General features: G+C 44.8%; 1 protein-coding gene across 3 annotated transcripts in view; it reads right to left on the reverse strand.

The window, feature by feature from the left end:
- Window positions 1–23,914, reverse strand: part of MTR (5-methyltetrahydrofolate-homocysteine methyltransferase) — a 132,456-nt gene that overhangs the window by 42,777 nt on the left and 65,765 nt on the right. For all 3 annotated transcript variants that reach the window (XM_049646099.1, XM_049646098.1, XM_049646100.1), the window contains exons 20-25: window positions 23,736–23,888; window positions 21,625–21,732; window positions 20,434–20,534; window positions 11,846–11,913; window positions 11,140–11,260; window positions 3,890–3,971 (exon numbers count right to left, since the gene is read on the reverse strand). In XM_049646099.1, coding sequence (XP_049502056.1) covers window positions 3,890–3,971; window positions 11,140–11,260; window positions 11,846–11,913; window positions 20,434–20,534; window positions 21,625–21,732; window positions 23,736–23,888 — 633 coding nt within the window. The remainder of the gene's footprint in view (window positions 1–3,889; window positions 3,972–11,139; window positions 11,261–11,845; window positions 11,914–20,433; window positions 20,535–21,624; window positions 21,733–23,735; window positions 23,889–23,914) is intronic.

A 23,914-nucleotide genomic window follows, 5' to 3' on the forward strand; every position in this document is an offset into this window, starting at 1 on the left:
CACACACACACACACACACACACACACACACACACACACACACGAGGGCAGGGAAGCCGAGAACCATGACGTGAAACTGAGCAGGGCAGGCCGGACGATGGCTCAAGGGCCCACCGGCTTTAAGTGTCTATGATTCTGTGTGACTTTTCTAAGCATCTCTACCAGCAATCCGATCCCCGAAGAGTTAGTACAAAGCCAGACCACTTTCTTAAGGAACCTAATGAGAAAAGACCCTTGCGGTGAGCCTAAAAACAGGCTCCTGAATGGTGTTCACACCACAGGGTACCTCCCAGCCTTACATTAACCTCGGCTCAATGGAGTCCCCGTTTAGGAAAACCAGCAGAGCTCAATGAAAACAGCAAAGGGATGCCTACTCCACAGCTCCCCAAAGTACATGCAACCAGTGTCTTAAAATATTGTTTAAAATATTGCATTCTGCTAGGTTTTAGACTCTGAGAAGGCAAAAGCCTGCTTTTCTAAACATCCAAAGAACTTAACCATACGCTGCCACAGCGACTATTGGGAAGACGGAACACACCCTGGGGGGCCCCCTGTTCCCAGAGCCAAAGTGACAAGCCAGTCCCTCCATGCCCAGTCTGACTTGCTTGATGGAAACAAGTCTGTGGTCAATTATACAGGCTAATCTTCATGATCTTTCCATCATAAAACCACAGCCCAGTCACGCGTCTTCATGCCAACCATTTGGACACAGCACAGCTTCTCTCTTCCTCCTTTTATTCTTTGTTCTTGGTGACAATAGCAGTGAATGAGAGGGAATAAGTTGAAAATATATTTTATAATTTAGAAAGAACTAAATACTGGCACCTCGTTTATTTAAAAAGAAAGAAGGGGCACCTGGGTGGCTCAATCGGTTGAGCGTCTGACTTTGGCTCAGGTCATGATCTCACAGTGTGTGGGTTCAAGCCCCACATCGGGTTCACTGCGGCACAGCCCCCTTCGGATCCTCGGCCCCCCTCTCTCTGCCCCTCCCCCGCTTGCACTCTCTCAAAAATAAATTAAAAAAAAAAAAAAAAAGAAGAAAGGAAAGAAAGCAGGGGCATCCCGAGGTCTAAAGCTCCAACTACCAGGTCGTTGCCATGTTTGGGACTCTTTCAAACACCTGCGCCAGTGACCCAGAGCACAGGCCGCTGGCATGCGTCTCGCAGCTGAGCCCGAAGACACAGAACCAAAAATCGGCCTAAACAAACTGTACCACTGATCCTGAAAAGCGTCACTAGCAATAACCCAAACAACTTACTGTTGGACTTATGTCTGAGTAATTTCAGAAGGCGGCCACTTCTCTGGACCCAAGAAGCACTAACCACTGCTGGCGGTCCAGCTGGACGGACCCATAAGGAGCACCAGTGCCCGTGCTCATCTTCTGGCTCTCCGCTCGGCCCTTACTGCTTAGCTCTTCTAGACGGCGAAGGAGGGAACTCAAAATGGAATCCAGAGGCTGGTTCCTCCCAGCCAAAGTCCTCTCCCGATGCAATGCTAGCACCATGTACTTAAAGAGGGCCAAGGGCCTGGTCTCCATATGAGAAATGTTCAGTCATTCATTAGTATTTGAAAATAGCAACAAGCCTTAAAAAGAGGTCCACTGGCTAGTCAACTATGAACTCCATACGAGCTCTTTATGAAGCACAATTCAAATATAAAATACAAAAACTGTCCTGAAACTAACTTGGAGACACCTACTTTATTTACACATTAGTTTACGTCAAGAGTAAATAAAAATGTGACTTTATGATTCCAGTCTGATTTAACCGTATCTTTTTTTTTTCTTTTTTGAGAGACAGAAAGTGCAAGCAGAGGAGGGGCAGCGGGAAGGAGGGGACAGAGAAAGCAAGAGAGTGAGAGAGAATATATCTTATTCCAGGCCCAGCTCAGAGCCCAACATGGGGCTGAATCCCACGACCCTGAGATCACGACCTGAGCCGAAATCAAGAGTTGGATGCTCCAGAACAGGTGAACATAAGGGAAGGGAAGAAAAATATTATAAAAACAGGGAGAGGGACAAAACATAAGAGACTCTTAAATATGGAGAACAAACAGAGGGTTACTGGAGGGGTTGTGGGAGGGGATGGGCTAATTGGGTAAGCGGCATTAAGGAATCTAATCCTGAAATCATTGTTGCACTATATGCTAACTAGTTTGGATGTAAATTCAAAACAGAAAAAAAAAAGAAAAAGAAAAAGAAAACTCTTTCTACAAAAGAAGCATACAGTATTAACAGTACATAGTCATGTATATAGAGTGTTTATAAATATTCATAAGGAGGTCAGCAAGATTTGACAGTTCACAGAGGAGGATGCATGAATATAAAATTATTCACGCTAATTATTAAATAATTAAAGTTTATAACAATTTAAAAATAGAAACTAAACAATAATAATTTTCTTAAAAAAAAAAAAAAGGCTGGATGCTCAACTGACTCAGCCACCTGGGAGCCAATGATTGTATCCTTTTTAATAAGAATCACTGAACATTAATGGGAGCACATTTCGTGCAGCAGAGAGTAAGACCACCGGCCTTCACGCCCTACCCTACTGCTTGATAGACGTGTGGCCTCAAGAGAGGTGCTAACCTCTCTGTGCCTGTTTCCTCTACTCTAAACATGGTTAATGAGAGTATCTGCTTCATGGAGATTAAATTACAAATCCATGTAAAGCACTCACCACAGTGTCTGGCACACTATCAATTTTTAATAAAGTTAGCAATTATTGTACAACCTCCATATAAATAAATTCAAAGATCTGGAAGGATGTCTTTGGAAAACGGTTCAGGCAATGTGGCCACCCGAGCTTCGGGCTGCACCATGTCACCTGATAGTTTCACAAATCGCCAGACCCTCCTTGGTAACCCTCCTCACCTACAAATGTGAAGGCTGGACTAGATCAGCAGGTTTGGTCTGTTGTGTTTTTTTAAGTTTTTATTTATTTACATGAGAGAGACAGAGACAGCATGAGTGGGGGAGGGGCAGAGAGAGAATCCCAAGCAGGCTCCACACTGTCAGCACAGAGCCTGATGTGGGGCTCGAGTTCAAACTGTGAGATCATGACCTGAGCCGAAATCGAGTCACATACTCAACCAACCCAGGCGCCCCCACAGATTAGCAATTTTCAAATTGTGCTCTTTCAAGAACTAGGTGTGGGGTGACGGATAGGAGGGGCTGCTCTAACTCATACTGTACTGAGCTTCCAAGTAAGACATCACTGGAAGACAAGCTTTCTGTCACTAAAACGAACTTGGAAACCACTGGACCACATGGTCGTTCAGATTCCCTCCAGCTATGATGTCCTCTTAGTCAATGAAAATAACGAAACACGTAACGAGAGAGGACATTAGGCTTCAGTGACAGAGAAAAACCTAAAAGACCACTCAGGAAAGTGGTTTATTACATTCACCGAGAAAAAGAATCTATTATTCTGGATGGTGAACATCTAGAGAACGTTCTTCTCTCTTTGGGTAGGGTCAACCGGCCCATTCCAGATTAAATGTCTACCTGGAAACAGGTCATTTAAAAGATTCCACATTCCTTCTAGCCTTGGCATGGAGTTAAGACAATATATGTTCACACTTGTAAATATATGTAAGTGGCTGAAATCTCTCTCCCTCTGGGTTGGTGTTGAGGTCACAGGGATCCTGGCAGGGCTTCTCGGTGACTCAGACGCGGTCTCTGAAAGCACAGGACACACTCACCTGGCTCCCCTCCAGCAATGCAGACGACCACAGCGACACCATCCTAACAAGCCCTCGCACATTCTTTCACATATTTTAGTAGAACTGGACAAAAATAAAAGATCATCTTGGGAAATACCCCTTATTCAGAACACAATCTTTTCTCCTCTCCTTACATAGCGGAAATAACGGAAGGCCCCACACTTACCACCACCACACTCTTGGACGCGTCCAGGACGTGGATGACAGGCGCGCTGTATCTTGGAGCTATTTTAACTGCCGTGTGGGTTCTAAAAAGAGGGGTCAGGAAGAAAAACATATCCATCAGCGCTGACAGCTCCCACATGACCCCTGTCTGGAACCATCAGAGACAACGTGTTTCCACAGGGTGCTTTCCAGAGAACGAACTTCACGCGTCCCTCGTAAAACAAGACTGACTTCCTCCCCACCCTAAGACGGGGAATCCAAGGGGAGAAGACAGGGGTCTGTCGGCTCAGGCTACGAGAAATCTGACAAAACGAGGAAGACGCTGCCCTCAGCTCTCTGCCCTCGGGAATGAGACCGTGACGCCGCACTCATTAGCGGCCTGCCTGAACCGAGGGAGCTCACCAGCCCAGGTGACTGCCCTTGGCTGCCATACAGGTCAGACTGCGTTTCCTCCCCCAAATGAGCTGGGGTGGCAGCCAGGGCGCCCGGGAAACCAGACCCAAGGCGGCAGGCCCAGGACGCACCGGCCACGCTCCTCAGCCCCGACCCCACCTCGCACTTGTAATAAGGGGCCCCGGACCCTGAATAAATTTGGCACGAAGGAACCGAGAGGCATAAGCAGCAACAGTCTTCTACTAACGTCGGCTCGGCCCCAAACCCCTCCTGCCAGACTCGGGAACATCAGCGGTGAGGAACACGCTTCAGTCCTTGAGACGACCTGACTGAAGTACGCGGCAAGCCGTCTCTGGGGACTCAGTCTTACCGCACAGGGTACACACCCGCTCTTTACTCACAGAACACGGCCCACTACGTGAGGGTTGAGGATGGACCCGCGTGCCCTCCCGACTGCGGTTAAACCAGGGCCCTGAGCACAGGCCGCAGTGCCGCGTCCAAGGGCGGCAGCCGTACATCCCCCAGGACGGGCAGGGAGGGGGCCGTCCTTGCCGGTCTCTGCTGGACCCACGTTCGCCCCCAAGGCAGCTCCTCCCCGCGTCAGATGCTTTCACATTCTCCCCCTTGGCCCAAATGCATTTCGTTTGGGAAGATGTCCAGACTATGCTACCATGTGGGGAAACAACAAAATACCAAACAGTACGTTTGTGTTTTAAAAACCACACTACCACCCTCAACCCGCCCTAACCCTCCAACCTTACACAGGAGTTTCCGTACATTTAGCAAAAACCAGATACACCTCAGGTGTCAACACTGGTTACACAGCGGCTGGAGGTGGGATGGAGGACGGGAAGGGAGAGAATAAATTTTACTTTACGTTCCTCTGAAGTGTCTGACATGTTCTAATAGTAAGCGTGGACTACTGAGGAAATTTTTAAAACCAAGAGGATATGAGAAGCCTGAGGTATGTGTGCGTTTCTAATAGACTTCTGAGGGATGACTAAAAATTCATTTGCGGTGAGACAGGCAAGACTGACATTTCACCTGTCCCCTTTGTGCAAGTATCTCCACACACGGACAGGAAGCAGGGGACAGAAGCCGGAAGTCACAGGAAGTGAGCCATCGAATGGAAGTGCAGGCTTAAGCCACTGAGTGCAAGAGACTCTTCCAGAGTCGGGCGCTGGGGCGCAGAGCAGCAGGGAGAACCAGACCGTGGTCCTGAAGCAGCCACGCCAACTCCACTGCGTCCCAAGGATGTGTTTTGTGTCCGCTGCGTGCCCAGGGACCAAAGATTTGAAAATATCTTTGGTATTCTACAAAGAGAAGATTTTCTTTTTTTTAAGTTGTTTTTTTTTTAACGTTTATTTATTTTTGAGACAAAGAGAGACAGAGCATTAACGGGGGAGGGTCAGGGAGAGAGGGAGACACAGAATCTGAAACAGGCTCCAGGCTCTGAGCTGTCAGCCTAGAGCCCGATGCGGGGCTCGAACTCACGGACCTGAGACGAAGTCGGACGCTTAACCTACTGAGCCGCCCAGGCACCCCAGGGGAAGATTTTCAAATAGTAGGAATACTTTTGTTTTTTTAATTAAAAAAAAAAATTGTTTTTTTTTGAGAGAGAGAGAGCACACATGCAAGCAGGAGATGGGCAGAGAGAGGGAGACACGGAATCTGAAACAGGCTCCAAGCTCTGAGCTGTCAGCACAGAGCCCGATGTAGGGATCGAACCTACAAACCGCAAGATCATGACCTGCGCTGAAGTCAGATGCTCAACTGACTGAGCCACCCAGGCGCCCCAGGAAATTTTAAAGAAGAAACTGCTTCCAGTTTGACAACAGAATATAAGTGAGACTATGTTTGCTTCCTCTTCTTTAGGTGGTCAGTTCTTCAAGCACACAAATGTACCTCAATGTATATTCTGCATGGAGTTCCTCTAGGAAACACTAAGCCTAATGTGACTTAGTTGACATTTCTCTTAAAGAGAACCAGTACAGTTTTAAACCTTCAAGTCAACATAATTAATATTTATTAAGCATCCAAGCATTCTCTGTGCAATTCCAGCCATTCTCGCACTGGTGATCTCTGGACAAGGGTACCAAGAAGAAACTGATGGGTTCCACTTTTTAAAAACACTACCACCACCACCACATAAAAGCACAGTGTTGCTTTCCAGCATAAAAAAATGACAAAGCCAAATGAGGGCAGCCATTAAATCTGTGCTTGCTTGGCCATCAAGAGTACTTTTGGTTTCCTTATAAACGGTATGATATTGATTCCACTTTCTCCTAAGCTTCCATTTATGCAGCCCTCTCCAGTTGGAGGCAGACTTCTGTCTGAAGTCTGAAAAGATATATAATGTTGGAATCCCTTCTGCCTTCCTACAAACCAACAACACGGGGCTAGCCCCCTGAGGCTCAGTCTCAAATCTGGCTCTGCTAAGTCACTCACCAATGCTGGGGACCCAGTTAGTCGCCTCTCATACTTGCCAAATGGGCATGACAGGGTTAACTTTAGAAGGTCTTTTTGAAAAGCACTGAAAAAGAACAAGTACTCCAAGCATTTATTTCATGCCTTATCCTTCCAGAATTAAAATGTTTTACCTAAATGCAGCATCACACACACACACACACACACACACACACACACACACACACACACACAAATAAGTAAGAAATAAAACCTTAGAATTTGGTGAGAAAAACGAGAGAGGAAATAAAGGCACGAGCACTGAGCAGTGGGTCAGAGGCAGAAGTCGGGTCCCTGAAACCCTACACCCAGGCCTGAGCTTCGAACTTCCCTGCAGCCAACTCAAAGAGGAAAACACTACAGTTACATCATTCAGCATCTTCCCTCCTAACAATTAAAAAATATTTAAGTTCGGAAAATTACCTCTATTTCTGGGCACTGAATTCCTTCTGAATTCTCCATTACTCACAACAAATAACTGAAAAAGACACTTTGCAGTTATTGACTCTAAACCACTTAGAAAAGCTAACTGCCACACTTGTGTCTTTGAGAAGGTATGTAGCTAACAGGGCCAGATGGCCATTAAAGTCAATTCCAGTTTGTGACACGAAACCATACGCATTACAGACAGGAGAATATTCGGTTTTCCGTTCTCTTACAGCTACGGGTTCAAAAGGGAACTCTGGGCCTATTTGCGTGCCCACATGACCCCTAATCGGTACAGTCCTTTCGGCTTCTCCAAGGATCCATCAGACAGCCTTAAGGCTCACTGTGAATGTCTTGGGAGTACAATTCTAATTCTATCATGCCACCACAGGCCCCTGAGATCTGGAAGAGCCACGGAGTTATACCTCCTTATCTTCTTTCGTGACAACTTGGAAGTCCTGAGCTGCCATCTGCTCAAAGAACAGTTAGCAAAGGAAAAAAATGGAACACTGCTGAGCTCTCAACAGGTCTACAGGAGGCAATAATAAGGGCTCTCAGAGGGCTTCTAAGACATTCAAACTCTGAATGCCTTCTAGCAAAGCTGACTCTCCCAGGAGCAGACGGCATCTTACACAGATGCAAAAAACACTAACTGTAAAGGAAGAGACTGATAAATCAGACTTCATGAAAATTAAAAACTTTGTTATTTAAAAATACAACTAAGATAGCAAAAGGCAAGCCATAATGGAAGAATCTACTTGCAACATATATTTCTAATAAAGGGCTTGCGTCCAATATAAACAAAAAACATGTACAAGTCAGTAAGAAAAGAGGCAGAATACCCAATTAAAAAAAAAAAAGACTTAAAAAGCATTAACAGTCAACATACACATGAAAAGGTACTCAGCATCATTGATCAGCAAGAAAATACAAAGGAAAACCATACCAAGATGTTATTACATGCCTACTAAAATGGATAAAATTGAAAAAGGTGTGGAATAACTGCAACTCTCATAATTGCCGGTGGGAACGTAAATTAATACGATCACTTTGGAAAACTACCCAGCAATGTCTAACGCCAATGATCACGTGCGTATGACCCAGCAAGTGGCATTCTTCCAAACAGCCCCAAACTGGAAAAAGCCAATACCCGCCAACAGTCACACGGATGACTAAGCCACCGTGTATTATACGACGGAACATTGCACCACAACGGAACAGCAACCACTGCAACCGCTGGTTTGGGCCTCCCAGGTAGAACACTGCGCAAAATAAGCTGGACACAAAAGAAGACATGCCACAGGACTCCATTTATATGAAGCCGACATGCGGGCAGAACCAACCTACGGTGACAGGGCAGTGGTTACTTCTGTCGTAAAGGATGACTGGGTGGGGGCACCCAGCAAAGTTCCCAGAGTGCAATGTTACCGGGGGTTCATTTCTGTAAACGTTCATCAAGTTGTGTATCTGTGATTTGTGCACTTTTCTGTATGCCTGCTACATTTCAGTCAAAGGGCTTACTCAAATATGAGGGCCTGACTAAGCACCGTTAAGCGAGGCCTCACCCACTGTCACTACTTTAGAACGGAGTCAGAAGGGGGGAGGGTTACACCAAGGCTCTGAGACATTGCACAGGAAATCTATTCGGCACAGGCGTTTCTGGCACCGCAATGGAGAAGGGAATGGTTATCTGGAAGGACTGCCACTAGCTTTTATTTTCCAAGTAATTTCCCGGAAACAGCAACAGGCATGGAAGAGAACAGAACCAGAGAAGGCAGAGCTCATAAAGAGAAGAAGGAACTCTGGCAGGTCAGGGGACCCAGCTGTCCCAGCGCCCTTCCCCAGACTCCGAGAACAGAAATTCTGCAACCGCACAGAGAGATAGTGGGTGACTTCCAATCTGATGAATTCTAACTTGATATCCCAGCTTAAAACTGTGAGGAGGCACTGATGGCTAATTCTGCTTATGATGGATCTTAGGAAAGTAGTTATGTTGCCTCTGGATATTTTTTTTTTTTTAAACCTCTTTAATCTGGTGGCTTTTACTTGGTAAGAGATATAACAGAATGGACTATTTTGTAATGTTCCAATTTGCACATCACATTTACCTAGCTCATAATATGTTTCGTTACATCTGCTTCTTTAAATATTTATTTATTGTTTTACAACCATGATCCCAAAAGTATTTCATGCTCATAAAGGTCTGTAAGTTCTCTTATCATTCTTTTTACTAAGCTAATGAATATTCACGTTAAAATAATCAATTACCCAAGACTATGCTCATTGAAACTCCAGCTATCAACGGTTGGTCACATCCCTGCAGAATAATCTGCCACATATCCTAGTGGGTAAGTCCTTGGTGGAAAAACAAACTCAGCTTTCCAAGGTGAGCGACAACAGCCACCTTATTGAGTCCTTCAAGCATGAAAAGTACTTAGTGAATAAATGACATATAACACTGTTACTATTTGTGAAAATAATCCATTCAGATTATAAATGGGATGATGGTTAATTTTATGTGTCAATTTGGCCAGGACACATGATCTAGTTTTTGGTCATACACCAATCTAGATGCTTCTGTAAAGATAATTTTTAGATGTGATTAACATTTAAACCAGCAGGCTTTGGGGTGCCTGGGTGGCTCAGTCAGTTAAGTGTCTGACTCTTGGTTTTGGCTCAAATCATGATCTCACAGTTTGTGGGTTCAAGCCCCACATCAGGCTCTGTGCTGACAGTGCAGAGCCTGCTTGGGATTCTTTCTCTCTCACCCTTTCTCTCTGCCTCTCCCCCACTTACTTATTTCAAAATAAATAAAAATAGACTTAAAAAAAAAAGCCAGCAAACTTTGAGTGAAGCAGATTATGCTCCATAATGTGGGTGGGCCTCGTCCAATCAACTGAAGACCTTAAGAGGAAAGACTCACGTCCTCTGAGAAAGAAGGAATTCTGCCTCCATATAGCCTTTGGAATCAAGACTGCAACATCTGCTCTTGCCTGGAATCCAGCCCTCTGACCTTCCCTGCAGATGTCAGTCTTCCCAGGCCCCCCGATCACATGAGCCAATTTCTTAAAATACATCTCTCTGTGTACGTATTATATTAATAATATAATACAAAGTGATATATAAAATCTACATAAAGAAAATATATATACACAACCTACAGATTCTGTTTTTCTGGAAAACCCGGCTTAGTGCACAGTCATTTCTAGTGTAGGATCAAGTTCAGTGTTCCCCCTGGGCATTATTCCCTGCCAAAGTAAACAGTATGGGGCATAAAGAACATGTCATAAAAAGTCTAACAGTGCCCATAATTAACATATTTCCCCCCAAACATCATTATGATCATGACCCTCAGGAAAAAATCTGACAAACTCTGTAATGGCCATGTGACCAACTTAGAACTTTCTCCTCTCTAAACTGTTTAATCCAAAGGTTCTCAAAAGGTTCCCCCTTTCGGAAACAACTTCCCAAGGTGATTCTCTGATTCGTTCTTGCTAGGCTGGCCTTCTGCCTCAACTATTTCCAGGTTGGAGTTTCTTCAAGGGAACCTGTAATTACTCAATCAGACACCTGCTTCAAGACAGAGAGTGGGCTAAAGTTCAAGAAATGTCTTTGTGCCAAAAAATACACCTTCTCCACCTGGCTTGATTTCAAGAGGAGAGTTGAACAGAAATCTCAGGAACTGAATGGGAGGGGAGAGGATTAAGGAAAAGACAATGACAAGCCAAAGGAATCCCAAAAAAGGCAAAGGGCGGGGAGATCACAGAGGAAGTTTCCTACAGCCTGCTGCAGAAGTGTCCTGGCCCAGGCTCTTGTCCAAGTGAAGACTGAAAGCTCGGGAGCTTCTAGAACAAGGAGCCGATGAGCTAAGCAGAATAAAAAACAACCTAGGTTTCATCACTGTTTGTAAACACTGGCATTTAAGTGAATTTAAAGGACAGCAAGGAGCTCATTAGCATGACTTACCTCGATGTGGTCGCCCCTCCAATCAACAACGGAATCTTTATAGCCAACCTCTCCATTTCCTTGGCAACAAAAATCATTTCATCCAGGGAAGGAGTGATGAGTCCTGACAGGCCTATTATATCTAGTATTTCAAAAAAGAAGAAAGGACAGTGAGAATGAAGATGAGACAAAAGCAGAGAAGTATGGAAGACTCATTTTAGCAACTCTGTAATAAAGACCGTGAGACCTAACTAACATCGACTCCCCATTTCTAATTGTAAGACATCTTTCCTGACTGGGGAGTTTCGATTTACCATTTGTTTGCTTTACATAATAAATGGGATTTGTAACTTAAAGTTAGAACAGTGTACTTTCCACAGTTGGGGGAAGCCATGCAAATAAAATACATTGTTCATGATTTCCCAGACTTGGACGTGTCACGGTGTCTGAAAAAACATTAAAAATGATGAGACGATGAGATGTGGAGGAAAATATCTAATGCAACCCTGTAATAAGAAGCCTGTTTCATTCCCCATCTTCCAAGCTGCAAGGAGTTTCAAAGTCACCTATTCACTGATTCGACCCTCACCATCAATGACAATGAAAGCAGTCCCTCACCCCCCACAGGAGCTGGCACCTGTTGGATAGGCTGGGGCATCACCACTTACTGACAGACAGACACAGGGGAAAGGACACTCGGAGGGCCCAGAAGTCTGAGGCACAGTACCTGCTTTGTGCTCAACGGCAGCCTTCAGTATCTTGTCGCAGGGAGTCATGACCCCTAAATCAATAACTCTGCGGTACAGAAATGAGAGGTGAGAAAGTTGGGGAGAACCCAAGAGAGACAAAGCCTTACTTAGCCATCAAATACCCCTCTAATGTAAATTGGAATCACAGTGACTCACTAAGGACAACTACAACTACCATTTATTAGGTACTTACCACATGTCGGGTGCTAGGCTAAGATTTTTAAAGCAGCTTTATTGACATAGAATTCATACAGCATAAAACTGACCCATTCAAAATACATGATTCAGTGATTTTTGGCATACTACATTAGTTTTTTAAGTTTATTTATGTTGAGAGAGAGACAGAGAGAGAGAGAGAGAGAGAGAGAGAGAGAGAGAGAGAGAGAGAGAAAGACAACAAGCTGGTGAGGGGCACAGAGAAGGAGACAGAATCCCAAGCAGGCTCCACACCATCAGCACAGAACCCAATGCAGAGTTTGAACTCATGAACTGTGAGATCATGACCTGAGCCGAGATCAAGAGTCAGATGCTTAACCGACTGAGCCACCCAGGTACCCCTACGTTATTATTTTTTTTAAGCTCTAGTAAAATACATAAAATACCATGTGCCCTTCTAACGATTAAGTTTAAAATTCAGTGGCCCTAATCAGAGTCAGTCACAGTGCTGTGCAACCATCACAATACCCGGTCATCTCCCCAAATAGCAACTCTAATCATCTGGCAACAGTTCCCCATTCCCAGTGGTCCCTGTGAATCTGCCAACTCTAGACATCTGTGTTAGTGGACTCATACATCATTGGTCCTTATATCTGGCTTATTGCACTTAGCACAACGGACACACACGTTCTGCCTATTCGCTCGCCTGTCAGTGGACACGTGGGCCGTCTCCCCCACGCTGAGCTTTTTGCACAATCAATCCCATTTTACCTTCAAAGCGGCTCCAGGATGCAAGTACCACCATGGGCTCCATTTTACTGAAGAAGGGCCCAGAGACATTAAGCAACTTTGTCCACACAACCAATTAGCAGTAGATTTGGGACAAGAACCACGATCTGACACCATAACCCATTCTCTTGGCCACTGAGGCCAATAAAAACGTTGGGAAAGTTCACTCAGTAAACACCTACTGAACAGGAGAGACTAGCTGGAAGCCAATGTGAAGGATCATCAGGAAGGTCGGTTCCTGCTCACGGAAAGCGGACAATATGAGAATCTGGTTACTGAGTCACGGGAGAGGGAGACAGAACCAGGGAGCAAATCACTGAGGGAGACAGGGTAAGAGACTCAAAGGAAAAGCTGACCCGAGGGCTTGAGGGTCACATCCAAGATGGAGGGCGGGCACGGAGCAGAAGTGCAGGGGCCCGCTTTGTGGGAACACAGTAAGACTGGAGGGGCTACAATTGATAGAGGAGGTGCTTTCTGAACTCAAGAGGATTCCCACCCTGGACAACATCCCATGTACGACTCCTCTATTCGAGATTTAGAAAGCACCCATCACGGTGGTCATTTTCACAATTTAATTTCATCATGAGTATGCATTTCACAGCATGATTTTCACCTCTTTCATAATGTCAACAATTAAAATAGGCAAAATAATTGGGGGCACCTGGATGGCTCAGTTGGTTAAGCATCTGACTTCAGCTCAGGTCATGATCTCACGGTCCGTGAGTTCGAGCCCTGTGTCGGGCTCTGTGCCGACAGCTCAGAGCCTGGAGCCTGCTTCAGATCCTGTGTCACCCTCTCTCTCTGCCCCTCCCTTGCTTGCACTCTGTCTCCCTCAAAAATAAACAAACATTTAAAAAAAATTTTTTTTAAATAAAACAGGCAAAGTAATTTAAAAAAAAAAAGGAAATCAACGAACTACTACTGGACACACCATCATCTGGTCAGAGGGGATGCCTGACAGGAAGGAGTCTTGCTTCTCGCTATGTATCTTTTTATACTCACTTTCTAGCTTGCTCCCATTATTACTTGAAAAGAAAAGAAAAGAAAAAACTGGCCCATATGAATCCCCAGTAAAAAGCAAGACAATTTCAAATCAACGATAACTACGCTCAGTTTTGTCAGCACTAACCCAGCAGAGAGTAAACGCTGTGCGTTTTACTGATGTGGGACGGCAGGTCCTAACAACAGTGAGATGACGCCACGTTTTTGTTTTTAGCAAATTAGGAAAGGCTGGTGACTACACCTTTTGTTAAACTAGGACTAAATATAGACTGTTGCATACAAAATTAAGTACAATAGCGTATTGCTTTTTAAATCGAGACAAGACGGCATACATTTCAAAGCTGTGTTCGACGTCATATGGTATTTTCAAAATTCAATTACAAATCATCAGTCTGATGGCGAGAATCAACTTCCTCTCATTCCTTTTTCTTGTTTTAAGCAGTGTGTCCTTCGGGAACATCTTACACATGCTTGCTTTGTTTGAGGACATTGAGGAGACCTTGTGGCTGGACAGAAATGTGGAAAGGGGGAAACTGAAGGCACAGAGGTCAGAGAGGGCATCTTAAGGGGGGCAACTAGTGCAATTTTCAAAATACCAGGTTTGAGATTTCTTTAGATATCCAAATGGAGCTCTCAGGTAGCCGACTGGATACGTGAGTCTGGAGTTCTGGTGAGGGGTCCATGCTGGAGACAGAACCTGGCACCTGGCACCAAGGTGTTAGAAAGTCACGAGACTGGATGAGATAAGGCCGTCCCGGGCCTTGTTGGCCTGGATGCGCCCCCTGGAAACTCAGAGCCTTGGGTCCAGACCTACTTTCATCGGGTCTTTTAACAAGACTCCCAGGGGAGGGGAAGGCACATGACAGTCTAAGAAGCACCACTGTGGGTGGCAGGACAGAGAAGAGGTCCAAAGCCTGAGCCCTGGAGCACTCCCCTATTTGGGGGTCGCACAGAGAAGAAAAAATCAGCAAAAGAGAGAAAACCCATGACGAGTGAGGAAAGAAGAGTTCTGAAAACAGTGGGCTAGGCGACTGGGACACAAGTTCAACTTCCAATTTATTAGCCTGTCTTAAGAATACTGGGAAACATGGGGCGCCTGGGTGGCTCGGTCGGTTAAGCATCCGACTTCGGCTCAGGTCATGATCTCACGGTCCGTGAGTTCGAGCCCCTCGTCGGGCTCTGTGCTGACAGCTCAGAGCCTGGAGCCTGTTTCAGATTCTGTGTCTCCCTCTCTCTCTGCCCCTCCCCTGTTCATGCTCTGTCTCTCTCTGTCTCAAAAATAAATAAACGTTAAAAAAAAAAAAAAAAAAAGAATACTGGGAAACAGTCAAACAAATCATTCAGCGGGGGCGTACTTCCTGACCTTCCAGGCACAGAGAGTAATACTTACAGCCCTGAGATGCATGGAGGTGGTTGCTCACCATCAGGGACAAGCAAGCCCAGACAGAGGCCGCCCCCATCCCCACCCTCAAGGGAAAAGGGATGTTCCCCACACATCTGGGCTGAGAAAGTATTGGCAGGTTCGGAATATGCATATGGTGTGACATTCGTGGAGTGCTGTCACCTAAACTGATGACCATTAGAAGCATCCGAGGAGGGGGGATACCTGGGCTGAATCTTGAAAAAAGTAAGTAGGTATTAGCTCAATGAAGGAAAAAAGAGGGTAGTCTACACAGAGACTGGCACTAAAGGTCCAGAATAATGAACCAGCTGGCCCTGGGGAACTTCAGCTGAAGGAAATGACCTGAAGCGTTGGGGGAGGGGCTTCTATGGCTGCGGCCATTCTTCCCGCCATCCCTTTCCACTGTCCCTCTGCTTTACTGCAACTTCCTGTTTCCCCCACATACATCTCCATTCCCCCTGGTTTCCCCTGGTTTCTTCAATTGGAGCCATGTGCCCATGTCCACAGGCCTCTTCTAATCCACATTCTTATATTATGCCACAGGAGAGACTACAGAGAATAAAAAATTAATGTTATGGGAAAATGCTGATTTTAGGAATCCTCTTTCTAAAGTGTTTATAAGAGAGCTTTAAACACAAGCATTTAGGGGCGCCTGGGTGGCTCAGTCGGTTGAGCGGCCGACTTCGGCTCAGGTCATGATCTCACGGTCCGTGAGTTCAAGCCCCGCGTCGGGCTCTGTGCTGACAGCTCGGAGCCTGGAGGCTGTTTCAGATTCTGTGTCTCCCTCTCTCTGACCCTCCCCCGTTCATGCTCTGTCTCTCTCTGTCTCAAAAATAAATAAACGTTAAAAAAAATAAAATAAAAATAAACACAAGCATTTACTTTGGGCTTTTAATTCAGAAAAAAAAAATGTAAGCTGCACTCGATGCTTTAGCAAAGGCATCCAATACTAGATGAGAATACATACGATATTATAATAGATAAGAAGTCCCTTTTACTCTCTACAAAAATTAAAAAGGAAAATCAAAGCCACGCACCTGCATCCATCATCAAATGCTTCACATTTGCTGTCTCTTGAAGAGAACTGAAGATGACATGTGTCTCTGATCCTGCAATTCACACACACTACCACTAGATGGAAGCACCCAACCACTCTGCAGTCCCCAGCCAAAGTCTCCAATCTGTGCTTAAGCAGTGCTGACAGTGTCTGTTTCCATTTCTCCTTTTTTAAAACAACGAATGAGACAAATTCTGGAAAGTCTCCCTTTCAAATATAACAAGTTGGGCAGAGGAACCGAATAGCTATTTTTCCAAAGAAGATATCTGAAGGGCCAACAACGTAGATCAGAAGACGCTCAGCATCACTCATCATCGGGGAAATGCCAATCAAACCCAAAATGAGAAACACCTCAAACGTGTTAGAATGGCTGTTATCAGAAAGCCACGTGGTAACAAGTGTTGGCCAGGATGTGCATGAAATGCTGTCACCGTAAAAAAAGAAACAGTAACTATATGAAGTGAAAGTACTGTTGGCTAACACTATGGCGGTAATCACACTGCAGTGTGTACCAAACTAATACGTTGTACACCTTAAACTTATACCATGTTTTAGGTCAATTACATCTCAATAAACCAGGAAAACTGTGTAACACCCCCCACCCCTATATATACATATCAGCTTGAAAATCTCTGAATAATTATCTAGTGAGCATGTGTGGAGCATAGGACTGGACTAGTCTGCCCTTGACTTAGATAGTCATTTTTCTCACTCAGCTGAACACTCTAATATTATTCAGTTTGAAAGTATTTCATTTATAGCCATCTGTATATTGCTTAATTTTTACTCAGACAGATTAGCAACAACTGGTTAAATATAAACAGGCCTCTGTTATTATCTTCTTCACCAGATCCATATTTTTAAAGTACTAGATATAGGATATCTAATTTTATTTTATATTTAATTTTTTTTAAATATTTATTTATTTTTGAGAGACGGGAGTGAGACAGTGCACAAGCAGGGGAGGGGCGGGGTGGGGGGAGGGGGGACACACAGAATCCAAAGCAGGCTCCAGGCTCTGACCTGTGCTAACACAGCTAGCACAGAGCCCAACGTGAGGCTCAAAGTCAAGAACCATGAGATCATGACCTGAGCCGAAGTTGGACACTTAACCAACTGAGCGATCCAGGCACCCAAATATAGGATATCTAATTTTAAATTTTATGCTGACATATCCTACTTTTTCTTACACAAACAATGTGCATTAACTGTGTTTACAGTGTGCGTTTACCTGTGCTTTACCAGTGTGCATTTTTTAAAAATGTGTGTTTATTTTAAAAGAGGGAGCACAAGCAGGGAGGGGCAAAGAGAGAGGGAGAGACAGAATCCCAAGCAGGCTCCATGCTGTCAGCGCAGAGCCCGATGCAGGGCTTGAACCCACAAATCGTGAGATCATGACCTGAGCCGAAATCAAGAGTCAGACACTCAACCGAATGAGCCACCCAGGTACTCCCACATTTTCTTTTTATATAAAAATTATTAAGGAGCATATTTAAAATCCTTTTTCAGGTACTATCTGATCAAAAGACATTTTTAAATACTTTATATTACTTAAGAGGAATTTAACTAGAATGTTAACATTAAACATTACAGTTAAAGTTGTTTAACTTTATAATCAATAGTGGAAGATAAACTGAGAGCAGAGTCCTCCCTTTTGGAATCAGAAGCCCTGAGTATATGGCTTGCCACTTGCTGGCTGTGTGACCATGAAGAAACTCCTGAACTTCTCTAAGCCTCAGTTTCCTCATCTGTAAAATGAGAAAGACAATAACTGAAGCGGGCAGCACAGGATCAAAACCATAAGAAGGAAGGAAGGAAGAAAGAAGAGAAAGGAAAAGAAAACCATCAGGAAAAGAAGACAGAAAACAGAAAAATCAGTGATGTAAAAACACTAGCTCATTTGTGAAGTGGTAACCAAATGTTAGGTATTAGTGGTCTCTTGGTGGATCTATCCCTTAGGTCTATTCAAATTCTCAAATTTACATGTTCTACTAGATCACAGAATCTAATGCATCATCCCCATAAAAATGTTCTCTGGACAGAACTATCATCTTCAGTCCTCTTGACTTCTTTTTCCTTCAAAAAGAAAAAAATCCTTACCACCTTATGAGATTTTCTGCATCGATGACAAAGAGCCTGGAACTAGAAAGCTGCCTTAAGATTTGGTTCTGGATGGTTTGCTAGACTCACTCACTAGCTGCGTGGTTCACTCCAGATCCAGCCTAGAACCTGGAGGCTCAGCAAAAGTATACATTTAACTACATAAGGTAGATGGCGGGGGGGGGGGGGGGGGGCACTTGCCTACTAGCTAACACCATAAAATGAAACTGATCAGGGGGCCACGTGTTAAGAGGCACAAGACCCAAGAGGGCGTCTGTCGTGATAGAAAAGGTTTGTACGTTCACTCATGTTTTTATAAAAGGGATAATTACAGTTTCACTAGAAGATGTTTCTCCAGTTAGACTTATGAGCAAAGACAAGCACCCCTTCAATGCACAGGACAGAGGAACTGGATGTGCTGGAGGAAAGCCTCGGGTTTAATAAGCAGGTTTCACAGATGCTGACATTCAGCTGGAGCAGCACCCTGGAGAAATGCCACAGTTCTCCCCGGCCTCTTAGAACGTCTTTAACTGGAGGAAAAAACATTCCTAGTGTGATTCTTTTGGCTACTTACCCATTTTCTGAAAATAAAAAATTATAAACTCATGACAATAATATCTCAAGAATTGCTTTAAGAAGTTTACCTACAAGCTGCTTTTTTTCAACAGTTTCTGGACCACGATCACAACTGTACAGGTACCTGGCTATTTAGCCTCCTAAACAGTAAATTTCTTGAGTTTCTTGAGAGAAGTCAACTAAATCATTTTGGTGACTCTAGTGCAATGTGTGGTCTATAGCAGACGATCTATAAACATTTGTAAGCTGAATTCAGTGCTGACTAATTATGATGAATGCAAACAGAAACCAACGACATCAGGTTTGAAAAGGTGAGACCAGAGCAAAGGTATCTTGTAGATTTCAGGAAGGAAACCCCTTATCCAAATACTTACTCTATAGTTGAAATCTCATGACAACAACCTCCGATGTATTTACCTTTTAAAAAAGAATAAATACATCCCAAAATTCCTCATTTGCAAGACTGGGAGAGGGTACTAAGTGTTCTGACAGCGAGTGGGCAGAAAACAGAAATGTCTGTGAAGAAAGAGGCAAAAGTCATCCTGATACCGTTCTCGTTCCTTGCCTCCAGCCTTCCTGAGGGCTTCTTGGTTGCATTAAATTGGCCTCGAATACAGAGATGGTTAACCAAGTAGAAAGGAGGGAGGGGCTGGAAGGGTAACTGTCACGGGACAGCCGGAGAGACCAGTGAGGGGCCACGGCTGCACCACAGGCCTGGCTCTCTTCTTCAGAGAGGACAGAGTACGTTGGAAGGAAGTCCATGACGCACAGGGACAGTGGTTGGACATGGACCGGAGAAGGCATTAGTTGTACTAGGCTTTGGATCATAAAGAATATGTTGAAATCTGAGCAAAACATACACTTACTATAGGTCATCAGCTCTCACATGGAAATAACTTAGTGCTGAATATGTATCCACTATAAAGAGACACATCAGCAAGAGATTTTACTTCTGTACATTCCAAAATCTAGCTTCATCATTTCCAAGAGGCATGCACAGTCCTGTTCTAAGCAGAGGAAGGAGAGAATTGTACAGTCAAAGCCTTCTTATAAAACCCCATTTAGCCAAAGTCTCAGCTCTAAGATCTCCGCTCTGAGACTGCCATCGTTTACTGAGGAGAAAAACAGAACACGCTCTAGGCCACTGGCTGCAGGCAGGAGCCCAGTGTTCTAGTAATTAGAGCCTCTGGCCCAAGGTCAATTCTCAAGAAGCCTCTTGGTTATTCTGACCCAGCGTGAATAGTTTTTACTGTTCCTTTTGTCCTTTTCAACCAGATTAACAGGTGACAAACTTACTCGTTTATTTCATTTGAAAAGGTGTGTTCAATGTGGAAGTGCGAAAACACAGTCAGGAAACAGAAATTAAAGAAAACCTCCAACATCCACGGCTGGACACTACCCCTCCCAAACAATACAGAATCATTGCTGCAAATGCTTTAATTTTTGAATAAGAAAGGGGATGAGAGAGGTGGGTCTTGACTCACCTGAAATTATTGCAGCCAAGGACAACGCCAACTATGTTCTTGCCTATGTCGTGCACGTCCCCTTTCACGGTGGCCAACACGATGGTGCCCTGGTAGGGGTCCTGGGGAGCAAACCAAGCAGCTGAGCACTGCTGTGGCCACTTAGATCAACTTAAATCTCTAGAAGCAGACAAGTGTTGCCACAGAAAGCACTCTAATACAACAAAGACAACCTCAGAGACTGACCCAGAACCCACATCACATGCTCTGCAAGTACAAAGCTGTGCCCCCGAGCACTTCCAAGGCAGCCTGCTTAGCAGGGGAGCTCAGGGAACTTCAAGCATGGGTTCCATCACCTCGAAGAACAGTTTAAGTTCGAATCCAACACAGTCCCATAGCTGAACGACAGATCTTAAACTGCAAAAACACTGTCTGAGAAATATTTATTGTGAGCAGGAAAGGGAGAGGCGGGGAACAGAGGGAGAAGCCTCATCAGAATCTGAACCACCATCTCAACAGCATTTAATTATCTTTTGTTTCTTCAATACCATTGTCCTAAGCCCTGCCAGCAACCCCTTCCTCAATTAATTAGTTAATTTTTAAAAAGAAAAGGAAAAGGCACACAAGGCAAGTGGGAGGTCTGTCGGAGCCATTCACAAGCTCACACCAATTTAAGGATTCAGAATCCCACGGGCCAAAGCTGGCTGAGCTTCTCGGGGAGCTGAACAAGGTCAAAGCTTCATGAATGACTCTGGAGGCACAGCCAACAAGATTTAAATTAGATCCGGAAGCAGTGCCAAGGACATTACCAGTATACAGAGAAAAATCAGTGAAGAGGTTTTCCAAAGCCAAACCTGACTCATAGTTACCTCAAGGGGAGGGACCGATCTCTACAGCTACAGTGTCTAGCACAGCGTCTGGCACATAGTAGGAGCCTTGTGAACGGTCAACAGATAAACAAAGTGGTTTTGTTTCGAAATCACGGGCTCGGTTTGAAAAACTACGCTCATATTAAATACGCTCATATTAAAAATTCAGAGAGCCACATTCACAGGAAAATCCCAGGGTATTCTGATATCTGGTAAAAGAGATCACTGCTCTTTTATCAATCAGTGACAGGCACAGCCAAGCCCCGTGGTCCCTACCCCAACCCAGTAACCGTCTCTGAGGCCAATTCCTCCCAGGGCCCACCGGCCTGGACAAATGACTTGCCTCCTCTTCTTCTATGCCAGCATGCGTTTTACTTTCTTCTCTTTCTTTTTCCATGAAAGGAATAAGGTGGCCAACGGCCTTCTTCATGACTCGAGCTGACTTTATAACCTAGGAAAAATACACAGAGTCCGGCATCTTTTACCAAAACCCCTGAATGGTTGCTACTGGCCCCTCGTAGCCTCTTAATTTAGCATAAATGAAGAACGCAAGCTTTGGCCTCGGGTCAGCCACACCGGAGTCCACTTTTGACAGCAGACAGGATGAGGAATGAGTTCCTCGTGGAGAAAGACAATGAATGAGGCACAGAAGGAAAACAAGGCTAGGACCCCCGTGCTGCGATTCCTGTCCTCTGAACCTCTCTGCACACTATTGTTTCTCAGCCTAGAAGGCCGCCCACCACTTCTCCAAGTTCTGTGCGCCCTTTTCCACTCACCAGAGCCCCTTCTCAGCCTTCCCGTCTTGCTCCCCAGCACTACAATTCACTTATAATTAAGGCTTCTGCTGAAGCAAGAACGGGGCCTTTTACAGAATCCATCGACGTATGCTACTATTCATGGGTGGGAGTACGATGCACCGTCTCCAAGTGAATTCTCAGAGCAGAAACCCAGCAGACACCATTAGCCAAATGAGCAAGGTTAATATAACCAGTAATGAGACACAGCAACATTCTTGGCCTCCTCATAGGATCCACTGAGAAGGGCACAGCATCACCCTTATGCTTGCCAAAAACGAGCAAACATCAGACAAACCCAAACTGAGTGGCAGCTACGTAAACACTCTGCTGCACTCTTCAAAAATCAAGGTCATAAGGAAAGACTGAGGAGCTGTCACAGAGACCAGGATAAGAGCAGTGTGGGAGCCTGGAATAAAAAGAAAACAGTAGTGGGAAAACTGGTGAAATCTGGGGCAGCTGGGTGGTTCAGCCGGTTAAGCATCCGACTTCAGCTCAGGTCACGATCTCGAGGTTGGTGGGTTGGAGCCCCGCGTCGGGCTCTGTGCTGACAGCTCGGAGCTCGGAGCCCGGAGCCTGGAGCCTGGAGCCTGGAGCCTGCTCTGGATTCTGTGTCTCCCTCTCTTTGTCTGCCCCTCCCCAGCTCATGCTCTGCCTCCTCTCTCTCTCTCAAAAATAAACAAACATTAAAAAAAATCTGGTTAAATCTGAGCAAGGTCTTTATTTTAACAGCATTACACCGCTGTTAACTGCACTCAGGTCAAGGAAAAATGTTTACCTTTGGGGAAGAAGCTGGGGGAGGGATATACAAGCCATTTTTCAAGGTATGTTTGCAGTGTGTCTGTCTAATGTCACCTCAAGAATGCAAAGTTAAAAGTAAGTCAACGTCACGAAAAACAAAGGCTGAGGAACTGTCACAGGCTGGAGGAGATGAAGACAGGACCACAAATCGTTCCTCGTCTCGTGCGTGGTGGTAGTTTGGCTGGTGCATACGTGTGAACACTTTTCACACCGTCTCCTCCACAAACATGCACTTCACTGTATGTTAATCATACGACAAAAAAAGCTGTTAGAGAAAGGGTGAATATTATGAAAGAAAGTGGGCATTTAGTTAAATACAGGAAGAGTAATCAGAAAAACCAAAACAGGGCCTTGTTCCGTATGCCTCGCAGCCCCGACCCTGATGGCCCCACAGACGTTTTGTTAACTGATATGGTTAGTAGCTCCTATAGATCAAAAGAAGAGTTCTGGTTTTCTCGAAACATAAAATTTAATGTTTATCACTATTCTAAACGCATCCTTCAAAATGAATACTGGCTGGTCAAATCAAATGCTAACGTTATTAACTTTACATGAAGCAGGGGTTTTATTTTAATTTGGGGGAAGAGCACACAGGTGCTGGGAGTAAGATGTGGTGGCACTTCCTCCTCACAAAGCAAAGGATTTCCAGATGACCTCTAACCTCTAACCTGCACATCGCCCTGAAGACGGACCTCCCGGACGTCACTCGTAGGACATTTACAGAAAGAATGACCACATCTCAGTGCCCACGAGCTCTTGTCAAACTCCAAACTTGAGAAATCTACCCGAACTTACTATTTACTAAAAGACAAAGTCTTTTTCTTTCAATTGTGAAAACCACCCCCCATCTTTTGCCAACCTGAGGCAGAAACATTTTTCCAGCTCCAAAAAGGTCACCGACAACTTTCATGCCGTTCATGAGAGGCCCTTCGATTATATTCAGAGGCCGGGGATATTTTTCCTGGTTTAACCTGGCTTCTTCAGTATCCTCAATAATATGTTTTTCGATACCCTATTTAAAAAAAGGATAAAAATCAC

Source organism: Panthera uncia, chromosome D2, assembly GCF_023721935.1.
Source record: "Panthera uncia isolate 11264 chromosome D2, Puncia_PCG_1.0, whole genome shotgun sequence".
Lineage (NCBI taxonomy): Eukaryota > Metazoa > Chordata > Mammalia > Carnivora > Felidae > Panthera > Panthera uncia.